Source organism: Anoplophora glabripennis, unplaced genomic scaffold (genome assembly GCF_000390285.2).
Source record: "Anoplophora glabripennis isolate ALB-LARVAE unplaced genomic scaffold, Agla_2.0 scaffold155, whole genome shotgun sequence".
NCBI lineage: Eukaryota > Metazoa > Arthropoda > Insecta > Coleoptera > Cerambycidae > Anoplophora > Anoplophora glabripennis.
Window position 1 is genome coordinate 560654 of NW_019416721.1, and position 15274 is coordinate 575927.

The 15274-nt window shown below is 32.9% G+C and overlaps 1 protein-coding gene across 1 annotated transcript in view; it reads right to left on the reverse strand.

Moving 5' to 3' along the window:
* LOC108915175 (DNA-directed RNA polymerase I subunit RPA1) overlaps positions 1-12712 on the reverse strand; it is a 32462-nt gene extending 19750 nt beyond the window's left edge. The window contains exons 1-14 of the mRNA XM_023455304.1: positions 12338-12712; positions 12110-12286; positions 11870-12052; positions 11633-11807; positions 9398-9475; positions 9127-9268; positions 8926-9072; positions 8736-8870; positions 5597-5817; positions 5373-5502; positions 5094-5316; positions 2064-2178; positions 1120-1312; positions 874-1047 (exon numbers count right to left, since the gene is read on the reverse strand). Coding sequence (XP_023311072.1) covers positions 874-1047; positions 1120-1312; positions 2064-2178; positions 5094-5316; positions 5373-5502; positions 5597-5817; positions 8736-8870; positions 8926-9072; positions 9127-9268; positions 9398-9475; positions 11633-11807; positions 11870-12052; positions 12110-12286; positions 12338-12512 — 2268 coding nt within the window. The 5' untranslated portion in view covers positions 12513-12712. The remainder of the gene's footprint in view (positions 1-873; positions 1048-1119; positions 1313-2063; positions 2179-5093; positions 5317-5372; positions 5503-5596; positions 5818-8735; positions 8871-8925; positions 9073-9126; positions 9269-9397; positions 9476-11632; positions 11808-11869; positions 12053-12109; positions 12287-12337) is intronic.
* Between the last annotated feature and the right edge of the window lie 2562 nt (positions 12713-15274).

Genomic DNA, 15274 nt, shown 5'->3' on the forward strand with positions numbered 1-15274 from the left:
AATTGCGAAAGTGTTTAAACAATCACCACGGCTCACCTAAGCGTCCGATTTGAATTTTTCAAAAACCATTTTAAAGCTTGAGAGCTCTTCTTTTTGTGGTGAAATTTTCAAGTATTCAAAGGCTTTAGATTTTTAGAAATTTGATTTTGAAAATTTTTTAATTTAAAAAAAATAAAAAATTTAAACAATTATTATGTAAAAATTATCTAACCGAATTGGATGAAATTTGGTGTGATGATTCTATGCACTAAGAAGTTTAATTGGGAAAAGTATGAAGATCCTAGGTGTTATTCAAGTGTCTGAAAGAAATTGACAAATAAATTAGCATTTTTACAATTTTTTAAATGATTTTTCCGATTTTTGCAATAACAATAATTATTTTTTCGAATTGCAACTAACTCTATATTGATCAAAATTTAATTACAAAACTTTTCTTCCCCTTCCATCTTTGTCTAAAATGAATAGTTGCTAAGTTGTCGACGAGAAATCAAAGAAAAAAAAATTATTTTGCTATTTTTTTATACTTTTTTGCAATAACAATTATGCCCACGTTTTTTTTTTATTTGCATAGAAATATTTTGATTTCTGATGTTGTTTAGAAGCCGTTAAAGCAAAAATCTCCGATCATATGCGTTTTACCCAACCCGAAACAGATACCGCCTGGACTAAAGGGTATTTTTGTGAACATTGTTCAAATATAAAATTTCACTGAAAACGCAAATTATAATGAGAAGAAAAATTGATATATGAATTAAAAATAAATTAAACGATTAGACAAAAAAAAAAATTAAAAAAGCAAGTAACGAAATAACGATAATTGAAAATAATGTCAAAAACAAGTCTCACCCATACACATTTTTGCACACTACTCACCTCATACATGCAATGCACCAAGCTGTAGGGCGTTGCCCCGTAGTGCGATTTATCCAAAATTCCCACTAACAATTCGCCTTCTCTTATTATAACCTCGGTCTCGCTCATCGTAATAGGACTAGAAAACGTGGTACCGCCCGCTTTCCATCTCCTTGGATGTCGCGCTTGCCACGCCTAAAACCAACGACGCAAATAAATCAACACCAAAATTTGAAGAAAAAGAAAACGCTTTGTCTATGTACGTGCCTTTACTGGGATCTTTGACGTTGCGGTCAAATTTATAGGCGCCCTCCTCTGGGGGATGATGTTGATGATGACCGTGGAAAGGATCTGTTTACCGGACCACAGCTGTTGCGGTTTGATTATGGCGGGCGGCAGCAGTGTAATCTCCCCTTTCTTGAAGGAAAGCGCTTGGAACACCAACTGTTGGTAGTCGTCTCTGTAAAAATTAATGGCGTTCCATTAATTTTTGCACAGGTTATATGTCACAAAAATATGTTTAAGGTTATGTTAGGTTAGGTTGGATCATAGGCTCAACATAACCTAACTTCATATATGGTGATTCACAACTTATCCAAAAAAAAAAAAGAAAAAATATAGAATGTATACGAATACCATGGTCTAAAACAGGACGGATAAAATATATTTATCTAAACACCACTAAAATTTGGTGAAATGGAATACTTGACCCAGCGCACAAAAAAAAAGATTTAATGTAATAAACAAGTAGAGTTTTGTCAAAGCTGTTTTGTGTTGGCAAACTCAATTATCGCGTCAATCAGTAGGCGTCAGTTAGTATTTCAATCACGAAAAAATTAAAACTTACTGTTTAAAAGATTGGCTGTTTAAAAGGTTGTACACAACTTCTAGCACAGTAGTTTTCCATTGCAAGCGCACATAGTCCAGTTTGAACACTTATCAGACCCATATAAACAATAAACCACAGTAATAAGAGCACTATGAAAACCACAGTAATACTGAAGTCATTTGTCAAATCAAATGCAAAAGAAACTTAAAATACATTTTAATAAACACACCACAGTCCAAGCTTCAAACAGTTTTTTTCTCGACATCTTTAATATTTTATTATAACTTTATTGGTGATATCCTGAATTTTTAATAAGTTGTGAATCACTTTGTAATTATATTTGTTTTGTAATTCTACATTGTTGGGAAAAGGGAATACTTACTTACTAAAGAACCTGCCTCTTATAGAAATCCGTACCCCTGCTATCATATGATCCTGAATCAGACCGCTAAGCGGCGTGCCGTCTTTTGGTACAAGATACTGATTGGCGACGTTAACTGAAATAATTCGTAAGGCAATGATCAAATTTAAAAAACAAATAACGTTCAAAGAAGCATTATTTGTTTTGCAAAAAATGTTAACGATTTTTAATCATTTTATAGATCATAACCTCACTTAACCTAGAAAAATGTGTTATAGTTTGTTAACACCTAAAATCATTTATTAATAAGGCCAAAAATAACTTCATAAAATGAAATTCTTATGGAAATAAAAATATTTCATGTTTTAATTTTGAACCTGGATTCCATTAACACGAATTTTCTTTTATCAATCGTCAGGCATATGAAACTCTTTAACCGTTAAAGCTGTTTTTCTTTGCAATAAACCACAGTGGACTGTTTCAAATTGCAACATCCTCAATTGTTTGTTTATTCTTAACCTTACTCTCACAACTCACATTCCGTTCTAAAAATACTGTTTTAAATTGAAACTTATAGAAAGTATGAGATATAATAACACATTTCTGTGTCTTTCTCACATAATTAAAAAAAAATGTGGAATGAAGAACTAAAAACTCAGGTATTTAAATCTCCATTCTATAGGCAATTGAATAGACCAATAACGAGGCAACTAAACACTTCAAACCTGTCTCAACGGACATTTTAAAAATTTCAACACAAAAATATTATTTTTGAATTGAATCGAACACATTTATCACAGAAAAAAAAACAGCTTAAATTATTCCAGTGTGATGTCAGCAATATGGCAGTCGTTGGCATCTATAGACCACGATACAAAGAATAACACCTTACATTACAAAGTTTATGGTTGGCAAACAGTTATTGTAAGGTTATGTGAATGTCCAACTGCTATTGGAGTGGATGAGATTTTATACATTAAACGGTAGGTATATTTTATTTAACAACCCATCTAAAATTGAAGTATCAAATATACAGTGTGTCCCGTTTTTCAGGTTAACACCTCTGGAAATGTGAGAAGGCTGTGGACTTTCCATAACTCAATTTCTCAAAGAAAGTTATAATCTACTAATCATTTTATTGATATGACAAAAGCCTGGCCTACTACGATTTTTTAACAGAGTCGTTTTTCCAGAAAGTAGTATTAGATATTTTTTTATTAAAAACATAATATTACCAGGCTATTCAACACCCATTAAAATACCCATATGCCAAATTTGAAGGACAAATGTCTATTGAGTGATATTTTATGTGGTGCCAAACTTCGAAAAATCAGACAACTAAAAATTATAACAAGCAGGTCACAGATTGCCATGAAAGTGAAAACAAATACCAATCGGAGAAAGAAAAATACAGACACTATAAATAATTACATTAATTATTATTAATTAATTATAAAAATAATAACTCAAAAAAAAGTTGTTAAACAAAAAAATTGTAAAACGTTAATCTAAATTAAGTTTTCTTAAATTTAAAAATTATTTACATAGCCGTTGTGAATGCATTTCATTATTATTGGATCATCCAAATTCCTTGGTCTATTTTTATAAACATTTTGTTTTATAAAACCCCAAAAGTAAAAGTACATAGTTCGAGAAAACTAAAATTTAATTTAGATTGTTCTGCAATTTTTTATTTAACAACTTAATACATATTTATAATTCATTACCTACATTTTTTGTACGTTAATTATTATTTTTACTATGGCTGCAATTAAAAGTGTTAAATTTATACTCTGTATTTTTTCTTTGTCCGATTGGTACTTGTTTTCACTTTCATGGCAATCTTTGACCTGCTTATTATAATTTTTAGTTCTCTAATTTTTCGAAGTTTGGCACCACATAAAAAGCACTCCATAGACATTTGTCGTTCAAATTTGGTATATGGATATTTTGATGGGTGTTGAATAGCCTGGTAATATTATCTTTGAGATAAAAATATGCCTAATACTACTTTCTGGGAAAACGACCCTGTTAAAAAATCGTAGTAGGTCAGGCTTTTATTACATCAATAAAATGATTAGTAGAATCTAACCTCACTTCAGGGTACCATTTGTGGAAGAAATTGACTTGCGGAAAGTCCACAGCCTTCTCACATTTCTAGAGGTGTTAACCATAACGGGACACACTGTATGTAACGGCTTTAATTTAGGAATTCAATATTTTAATATATTTTGGTGCTTGAAACAAATTAAACGCACAAAAGCAAAGCAAAAGATATGATTACACTCGCGTTACGCATTTCTTGTGCGACAAAAAGCAGAGATAGAACAATTTTTAGAACCTGGGTCTTCTTCGTACATTTTTATGACAGAAAAACCTAACCCGACTTAACCTAACTTATCGGTACAAGTTTGTTAAATTATTAATCAAGAAAAACCGGGATAAGCAAAGTTTGGCTATAGTGTGGGATATATAGGGTGGTCCAGATTTTAATAGACAAACTTCGGGAAAGTACTAAACAACAAAAATTAACATCACTGCTTTATGAACATAGGGGCAGAAAGCCACCGTTTATGAGATACAGGGCGTTGAAATTATCAAAAATAAAACAATTTTTTTAAATAGCTGGAAAACCGCTTCATCAAATTTATCCAAATTTGGTACACATTTGGGTGATGTGAAGTGATGTTAATTTTTGTTGTTTAGTACTTTCCCGAAGTTTGTCTATTAAAATCTGGACCACCCTGTATAAAAGACATTAAGAGTACAAGTAAATGTAAATTTGCTAAGAATGACAGATGACAGGAGCCAACGAGCACCATATCGTTTATTGCATGAGTTGAAATGCCTAGTTTGTCAATAAAATTAGGTTAAGTTAGGTTAGGTTAAGACATTTAAAAACAATTGTTTTTTTACGCAGTAGTCAACTGTCAAATATGTATTTACTCGACGACTAACATTTAGTTCTACAATTATGAGCAACAGATCAAGTTAAAGTGGATGGGGAAGCAAGCAATAGTCCAAATGGCATTCAAAGAAATTGAACCTCACCTATATTGTATCCTTCGCTCCTAGCCAGCTCGTTCTGTGGGAAGTGAGCGTTCATCTCGTCCCCGTCAAAGTCGGCGTTATAAGCCTTACAATTAGCGTAGTGAAGCCGAAGCGTCTTTTCTCCTCTGAGTATCCTCGCGGTATGAGCCATTATACTCGGCTTATGCAGCGTCGGTTGACGGTTCAACAGAAGGACGTCTCCGTTGCACAAATGGCGATGCACCTACATAGAAACGCTTCAATAGTACGAATTTTCATCATATTAATCCTGGTACGTACAATTTTAACCGTTTGGAAGCCTTTTTCCTTATCGTCTGGCGTCAAGAGGCACTTCAGGATGCTCTTCTGCTGTGTGGCGTTGTTCGGATTTATCCGCTTCACGATACCGTTACTTTCGATCATAACAGCCCTAAGCGAAATAATAATATAACGTTTTCTTGCCGAAATTCGAATAAAGCTAAAGGAAAATAAAAGTAAATTAAAAAGTATCGAATCGGACTAACCCGGGGTGGACGTTGGGACCGTTCATGATCATCTTCCGCAGCTCTTCCACGTTCCAAGGCGTCACGGGTACGGGATATGTCAATCGTTTGGCGAATTCTTCCGGAATACCGATCTCGTCGATGTTGAGGTTGGGATCCGGCGTGATGACGGAACGAGCTGAAAAGTTGACACGTTTTCCCATCATGTGCATGCGGACGATGCCCGATTTCTTCTCTATTATCTATAATTTAAAAAAAATCTTAATCTGCTGCTATATTTTTGTTATATTTTATTGTTATCAAGCCTTATCCGTCTTGATTTCTAAAACTGCGACATTATCTTAGACCGATCGAAATAACTCATTTAGAGGGAAAAAAAAGAAAATTGTTACCTGGACTTTTCTAAGTGGAAACGGTAAAGGGGCTTATAATAAACGAAAAAAAATAAATAAATGCGTGAGCAGGAGTAGCGGAGGGTTACTTTGGGGGATTGAAAAGTTGTGAAAAATTGTATCATTGGGATTTCTGGCGAAAGTTGACGTCAAACAAAAAAGTATCCAATACAAAAGTTGTAGATCATGCAAAAATCTACAACTTTGTAGAGATCACTTTTTACGATAACCTCAAAATTTCCGAGAAAAATGCGAAGAACAGATTTTTTTCTTATTTTTCGTTTTTTTATTTCTCATTTCCTCAAAAATAATTTAATTTTGATGAAACTCGGTGAAAGTATTCCTTTCTGTGTTTTAAATAACCGTAAATTTTTTTAGATAAAAAAATCAACAGTTTCCGAGATATTCATTTGCTCCAGTCTGAAACACTTTTTTTCAAAGAAAATTCTACTTAGAAAAATCATTGCACAGAGTTCTTTCTACCGGTGATCATTTTTTTCGTTTCAACATATACTTTTTGGTGAAATAAAAAGATCTGTATTTACAGTTCAAGAACATGCTCAAAAAACAAAAAACATAAAAAATTACTTGCAACAATGAATTTTTCATTGTAATTGTTGATAATTTGTTTAAATTTAAAAAAAAATTCAAAAACTGGTTACACAATTAAATTGTATGGAAAAAATACAAAAAAAAAACTGTCTCATTGTTCGACCCACAACTTTATTTTTGCACAGTATTGCTATAAACATAAGTCGAATAGTGAATAAATAAAATAAATATTTTTTTTTTCCATAGGATCAATTAATGTACTTATTTTTTTTAAATTTAGATCAATTTATAGATATACAGTGTGTCCAAGATAAGGATGGGGATAGCATTAGTATCTAGGAAACGGTAAGAGATACGGGGTGGCTCAGATTAGAAAAAGTTGTGTTTGTTTTATACCTAACAATATGCCATTTAGAAAGTTTTAAAATTCCAGGTAGGTAGTTTCGGAGATATCCTGAAAAACCCGAAATTTTGCAAAATTGTTTAATTTTTTTCTGGCATTATTTGAAAACGAATTTTAACATAAATTGCATATTTACAATGCCACTTTTTGCTCTATATAATGGCGTTAACATTTTTGCAATCCAACGTTTTGTCTTCGAGGAGCCATCATCAGGTTAATTTTTTTAAATATCTCGCTGCTATTTTTTGGACCAAATCTAAAGCAATTTTTAATTTTAAATTAGATGATGTAATCGCTTTTAAAAAGTTTTTAGCTTGTTTTAATTATCGTTTAAAATTTTTCCTGAGTACGGCTCTGAACGCTTTCAAAGTCATAACAGTATAAAAGTCAATACAGCACAAAATATCCAACAACTATTAGCAGTACTAATTAGAAATAATAAAACATTTCATATATAACTCGGTAACTTTTTAAATTATTCATTAAAAAAAAATTGTTGGATATTTTATTTAGCTAAAAACCTTTTCAAGTGATTACAATAGTAATACCATCTAATTCAGAATTAAAAATGACTAGATTTTGTCATAAACATAGCAGTGATGTATTTAAAAAAATGAACCTGATGATGGCCCGTCGAAGACGAAACGTCGGATTGCAAAAATGTTGACGCCATTGGATAGAGCGAAAAAAGCAAAAAACCAGAAAAAAATAAAATGATTTTGCAAAATTTCGGGTTTTTGGGTTTCACGACAACAGTAGACTTTCCAGTTAATACTTTGTATTGCTGAAATCTCCAATAATCCAGAGATAATTTATCATTTGTGCATTTATAATTCGACATATACTCGTATAGTTTATAACAATATTGTGCCAAAATAAAATGACAGTTTTTTTTGTATTTTTTTGCGTAGAATTGAATGGAGTAATCAGTTTTTGAATTTATTTTTATTTAAAAAAATTATCAACAATTACTGAAAAATTCATTGTTGCAAGTCATTTTTTATTTTTTTGCATTTTTGAGCACGTTTTTGAACTGTGATTACAGATTTTATTATTTCACCAAAAAGTATATGTCAAAACGAAAAGAATGATCACCGGCAGAACTCTGTACGATGATTTTCCTAAGTAGAATTTTTCTTTGAAAAAAAAGTGTTTCAGACTGGAAAAAATGAATATCTCTGATACTTTCACGAAGTTTCGTCAAAATTAGCCATTGCCTTATTGTCATGTCACATCAGATGGATCACTATTATGTAGTCCACATAAACCAGAGGTGTCACAGGTTACTGATACCGAGATTCATAAACTAAACACAGTGCTTAAACACCTCTTATTACACACTTGAAATGACTGAAAAATATCTCAAATGAATCAGATTAGTGATTTATTTTTTAATAAAAGGTGTTCCAAAAATAACGCAGGATTTGAATTGTGCGTCATTTTCATTCCGAAGAATTATGCAGCCTCATGTTGTAGTAAACACGTTACGGTTAGATAAAAAGGAGCGCTAAACAATGGATGAGCGACTGAAGATTATGAAAATTCATTACAAGTACAGAGAGTGTGTAGCTGAGACTGTGCATAAATTACGTGGAATTTTCGGTAGAAGGAATACCGCGAATGAAAAAACTGAATAGATTTAATTGCAAATTTGAACAAACGGGTTCTGTTACAATGAAAAAAAAAAACTAGCCGTTCAGAGGAAAATATTGCTACAGTGACTAATTTTCTGCTTTACAGGTCCCCTGTTACAATTTTTTTTGTAGTTTACAAGTAACTTCTGTTACCATAATCATTTGTTATAACCACGTACCTGTTTCAGTCCCTCTCCTTCGCTTCTACGGACTGATTCCTTATCGACCAAACCGTTCACGTTGTCCTGTAACTCCTCCCAAGCATTGTTCAACTTTTCGATCGGCGTGTTTCCCCTGGCGTAACTGTAAGCCGCCTACAAACAACACTGGCGTCTAGCGGTAAAAAAGACTTAACGGATCGCTAATTACCTTGGCCTCGGTAGACGTCAAACTGTTATGATCGCCCTTCTTCTGAACAACGTGTATAATAGCCCTGAGCAGGATGGCGCACTGCAGGATCGTTTTGTACGTCATCGACTGCTTGTTCTCGATGATCCTTCCCTGAACTATGTTGACCTGGAACGAATTTTGTTTCTAGAAAACGAAAAAGCGAAGAAAATGCAAGCTTACCGGCCTTACGTTGGGCGGTGGCACAGCTAATACGTCGAAGTAAAATACGTCCGTTGGATGTTCGGTATCGACGTTTTTTAATACCGACACAAATTGCTCCAAGAATTCCCGTTCCGTTTGCCAAATACGTCGCATATACTGCCTTAAAAAAAAAATGTCAAATTTTATGTTTTTCTTCGTCATGTTAAACTAAAATGCCATCTAACGAATCCTTACTAAATTGTGAAATTATTAAGTCTGTAAACGATTCGGGGATAACGAATTTACTTACCGAGACTCTTCGGGATTCACATATTTGGACTCCATGCCTCTAATTGTCTGCGACATCAAAGGACCGTTACTGTCATCGCTTAAAAATAATTTAAAATATAAACAGTTTAGCCCAGAATGTTGCAATAAATTTTTTTGGAACACATGGTTAAAGTGAATTTTTTTTTATTCACAGTGGATGTACCTGTTATACCACGACAATCTCTTCGCTATCTATGATCCACTGCGATTTTTTGTAGGTGACTTTTTAGGAAGTTTTTTTATTAAAAATTAACCAGCATCATTTGAAACTTCAATGTCTCGAATTTCAACAATTTATAATTCAGAAGATTTGATCTATACAGACTTGATATTTTAAATTTATGAAATTTCGGTTTCAGTTTAAAAATCTAGAAGGCTTTGGAAACAAATGAAGATGAAAAATAAAACAATAATTGCTGACAATGCCCATTTTAGGTCTATTCTCTATTATTTGCCAATCGTAATTACCAGTGTCGGTAATTGGTCAGTTTTTCTGCCTCAATCGTTTCCAAAGCTTCCTAGGTTTATACATTGAAATAGAAACTTAGCGAATTTAAAACATAAATCCTGTATAAAACATATTCTGTCGATGTCGATGTCGATGAAATTTAAGTTACTGGAGTTTTAAGTAATCTTAATTTAAGGGTATGTAGCTAGACTTATAATTAAAAAAATGCCTAAAGCGATTTTCTAAAAATTGCTCCCATAAAAAATTCAAGCTGGCCATGGATTACACAGCCACACAAAAAAAAAGAAAAAGTTATCTGTACTTTTCATTTCATGTGTCAGAATTGAGCTGTCACATCACAGGAATTTCCTAACCTCAAAAAACAGGTCAAAAATGGCAAAAATTCACAAAAAAGTGTTAGGAAAAGTACAAATAATTTATTTTTTCTCTATTCAAATGTTCATTTAATGGTTAAGACTCCGCCGAACGTGAATCCGCGGTCAGAATTGATGGTTCTTTTTCTAACCTCAAAAAAACGGATCAATTAAGGTCAGATATCACGAATTTTCAAAAAATAACACATTAGCGTCAAATTTGGATTACGGGGGTTTTCGGGGTCGCTGATCACGGATCCGAGGTCAATTTTGCAAAATTGAAGATGGCGGATCCAAGATGGCCGACCAAATTTTCAAAAAATAACAGATTAGCGCCAAATTTGATATACGGAAGTTTTCGGGGTCGCTGATTACGAATTTGAAGTCAGAATTCATTTTATAATATTTTTTGTTTACTTTATAACGTGAGTACCCAATCATGTCCTAGCCTTCTTTTTTTTCGGCTATATCTTGTTATNATTACACAAAAACCGTTAGAGTAATAACAAGAACCGAGGTTGTAAGATCGCCACAAAACAATAGGTGCGTTTTGTTGGATCAATCCTGGATTTACTCGATTCCTTAAAATGACATTTATCAATCAAACAATTCGAATCAAATCTGATATTAGACAGACGCCGAATATCAACAGGCCAATGCTACACCGCTACCTAAGTAACCTCACAAATTTGACCTCCCCACCGCTAATTCAATTCCAAAATCAATCCAACAAAACGCATACGAGCACGTTTGCCGAGGAATGAGGATATTTCCCATTTCTGTAAATGCAACTACTTTGGTTATGTCAAAAAGTACCATACCGATTTTCATTTAAATCGGACCAAACATTTTTGAGTTATTTGAAAGAAATTTAAAAAATTTTCGCCACATTTAATGTATTCTAAATGTATAACTAATGATTTTACCAACGTACAATCTTCATAAATGATTACAATCGACATTGCAAGGCTGATACTGTCAGCTAAAAATCCTAGCGCCGCCAATAATAATGATTCGTTTACAATGAACAACAAACAGAGATAATGTGATCGCTGAATGCTTGAATAAAATCTTGCGAAAAATTATATCACTCACAGCCGACGAAACAGAATGTTGTGTTTTAACATAATCTTAACCTAAGTTTTAGAGATTTTTTATTTTTCTGAATTTTAATTGCCACGTAAAGGAAATAAAATTAAAAGTAAAACATATGAAGGCTCTGTATAATTCCATGTAAACAAATGAATAAAAAAAATATACAGATAGCATTTTTATTTAAATAAATGAAGAAAAAATTAAAATTGAATGGAAAAAAAAGAAGGTTAATTAAAGGTAAAAGCATATTTTTATTCTTATGCTTAACTACGGAACAATTTTGACAGTTTTTACTTACACGCCCACCTTACTCGTAACCATAATGATCCTGTTCTTCAAAACCTGAATCTTGTTTATCGGTTTCTTGCAGTACATACATAACTTCCCAACTTTTACTTCCTTTAATATCCCGCTTAAAAACTGATTTTGCAACGTCTCCGTATTCTGGCTCAAAACACTAGATCCCAATTCCCCTACAAAAACAAATAAATAAATCGTTTCCATTGTCGAATTATACAAAAATAAAATTTCTTACTTAGAGTATGATTCGCTAGTTTCTCGTAAGCTAGGATCGGAACAATTGCCTCCTCGGGTATATTTTCATAAGCGTTGTAAGTGGCAATTAATTGTGCAATGGTACTTTCCACCTCTATGGATAAAGTGACTAGCCCGGCGTTTAGCAACTTGATCTGGATGGATATAGAACGTTTTATGTGTGCTGAAAACAGCAAAGCAAATTTATCGTTACTATCCGCATTTAAGTATATCCACTTACTTGGTATTTGAATGAGATAGCACGAAAGGCACGACATCCTCAGTAACATTCCTATAATTTTGCTAAACATCGGGTTTACAACGGGCAATGGGAGCTCGATGTATCCGAAATGTCCGGGACAGTTTAATAATGTTTTCTGACATGTCCCGCAAGGCTCGCCTCTGTCAGAAAGTGGTCCTAGCATCATAAAAATCAATAAAGGTACTAACATTCGTTATTAACACTTACCTAATTTGTTGTCGTATAAGCCTCCAGGCAAAGGATGCCCCAAAGCGTCTAACATAAGTGGTGTTACAATCTTTGTGACACATAATTTCTTTACTTGTTCAGTTGTGAATAGGGAAAAATTTATGTTTTCTGGTACTAAATGAATGTTCATGTCCTGTTTCGTCTTTTGCGCCATAGCAAGTATAATTGCAACTTTTTAATGTATTAAACACATGGAAAAGCAACTTAACCTCAAATATACTGGAACGATGTAGAAATAAATGTTAGTGCAATCTAAAAACTCACTTCATTCTTTTTAAAACACTTATGCCGCTTAATTTTTATTTTGATACGAAGAATTAAATAAATCTATCTAATAAATTCACTTCTTTTGATTCTGATTTTATGAAAATTTCAATTGAAGATTACAAGATCTGCTGCAGGCTGCAGGAGTGCAGACTGCAGGACTGCAGGATTGGTGTATTTTAAAAATTGAGGATCGTGATTGGTTAATATTAAAAACTGTGTTGACGTTCACCATAGAAATAATATCCAGTCCAGACTGACACCTAGATTAGAGAAGTATAACACAGACCACAGACACTCAGTTTAAGGAATAAGCGAACGCTTATCAAAGTGGTACTTCAACCGCAGCTAACCTACGCCTCCACGGCGTGAGGTCACGCGGCAAAAAGCCACTTAAAGTCATTACAGGCTATGGAAAAGACCACAGACAGATGTCTCTCTAACAGAAGCAAATTTAAAAACCTCAGATGAATCTGGTTTATATTTCTTGTAAAACTGCAGAATACTTCATCGTACTGCTGACGAGGGCGCTAATTACAAATTGTGTGCAATATATTACAAGCTGGTTGTCAATAACTTGCCACTGTGACGTCTATGGTATAGTCTTTCCGATTTCAATTGAAGAACTAGACGTTGACGGTATGTACTACAGCAACTCGACATTGAAATATTTGAAAAACTTGTTCCCATATTTATTTAGCCATACCCATATACAAGTCTGGTCGAACTACACGTGGAGGTGGTAGAAATGTATACGCCCAGTTAAAGAATACGAGCGCAGGCAAACGAAATATAACACAACCGCATTGGGCTACTGGGACTGGGCAATAAATCTCAGCTGTTGACAAGTGGTTGACAAATTGCCCAGCAGTGCAGTGCAGCAATACGGAATTTGGTGCGATTTAGGTAATTTTAATTTTTTATAGGCACCTTCTATTAATCATTTATATTACAATTGCGAAAGGAAGAAATAATACTATTACAACATGGCATTTTGGAGACCTTTTGAAACGGAACAAAACTAAATTTACCATCAATATAATAAAATTGTTTGAGGACATAAATAATTAAATTATGTTGTTGCCCAAATGAACATATAATAGAAATTTTCTACACATTGTATACAAATTATTATAATTTTGTACGTTTAGCAGAAAACAATTTTAGGGACACCTATGAAAGTCATTAAATTTTATTGCCAGGCGTTTTTTTGCATGTTCAACTGACTTCGGAAAAACTATAAACAAGTAATTTTTCAGTGGTCTAAGTGTTGTTTGTTGTCTTTGCTATTTTATCTTGTGTCTTTTTTTGTCTTTTGTCTTGTTCTATTATTTTCTTATATAATTTTCTGTATAAATATAGTATAATTTTACCATATAATACAATTGTATTTATAGAATATATCGAGGTTACATATGTAAGAAATGTTTTCACTGAAGTTTTTCATCGTACCGTCACCGAGGGCGCCGTTGAGGTTTTCATAGTTATCTCTCTCTACCAGGCTTCGGATCTTATTGGCTTAGTCTATGGTTGACACTAATTAATTGACATCCAGAGTTGTCAGATTGGGCTACTTATCGCCAATTGGGCTATCTCAGATGACTTTCGGCTACTTGAAAAAAAAAGCAAAAATAGCCAGTCGCCAATTTGGGCTATTTCGAGTTTTTACCAGTGTCGGCAATCTGTACAAATCGAATGTTAGAATAGTATATTTATATAAATTCTTTTTTTATTCAAGATTTGTTTTTTTTTCTTTTGTACATGGAATAAAAAATATTTTATATACACATTTCTGTATTGTAGAATCATAGAATAATAATAATAATTTTTTTTATTTTTAATATTTTAACGGTTGTCTTTATTTATCTTGAAAAGTTGAAAAGTTGATAAGTTGAAAAGTTGAAAAGTTGAAAAGTTGAAAAGTTGAAAAGNAACAGCAGCTTGCAGCGTATCGCTGTATAGCTGAATCGTCTTAGATGCCAAGAATGTAGCCACAATAGTGCTTCTGTTTTAAAATTAACTCATAACGTTTTAAAAATAAAATCGCTGAAGCACTTACAGTCGTTATTCAAAATTAGCTACATCAAACTTTGATTTAAAAGTTTTTCTAATTGTAAATGAAATAAGAATTTTGGAAAAGTTAGGCTAAACCTACATTTGATTCTGTCATCCTCTTTAATAATAATAACAATAATAACATTTATTGGTCCATCAGTATTGCTTAATTTGTGAAATAACTTTGATTTTTGTTAAATAATTGATATTTTTATTATGAATTTCCATTTTGACAGTAACCTAATTTATTTGACGTTTGAACGTAATTATTTGTTTACCATTAAAATCCCTCAACCTGCGCTCATGATTCTAGTATTGGTATCAAAAACTGGTGTGCCGCACATCAAAAATCAGTATGATGCGGCACGGTCAATCATTCTCGATCACCCTGTATAATTTTACCATATAATACAATTGTATTTATACAATATATCGAGGTTACATATGTAAGAAATGTTTTCACTGAAGTTTTTCATCGTACCGTCACCGAGGGCGCCGTTGAGGTTTTCTTAGTTATCTCTCTCTACGAGCCTTCGGATCTTATTGGCTTAGTCTATGGTTGACACTAATTAATTGACATCGATGTTTTGTTGTTTC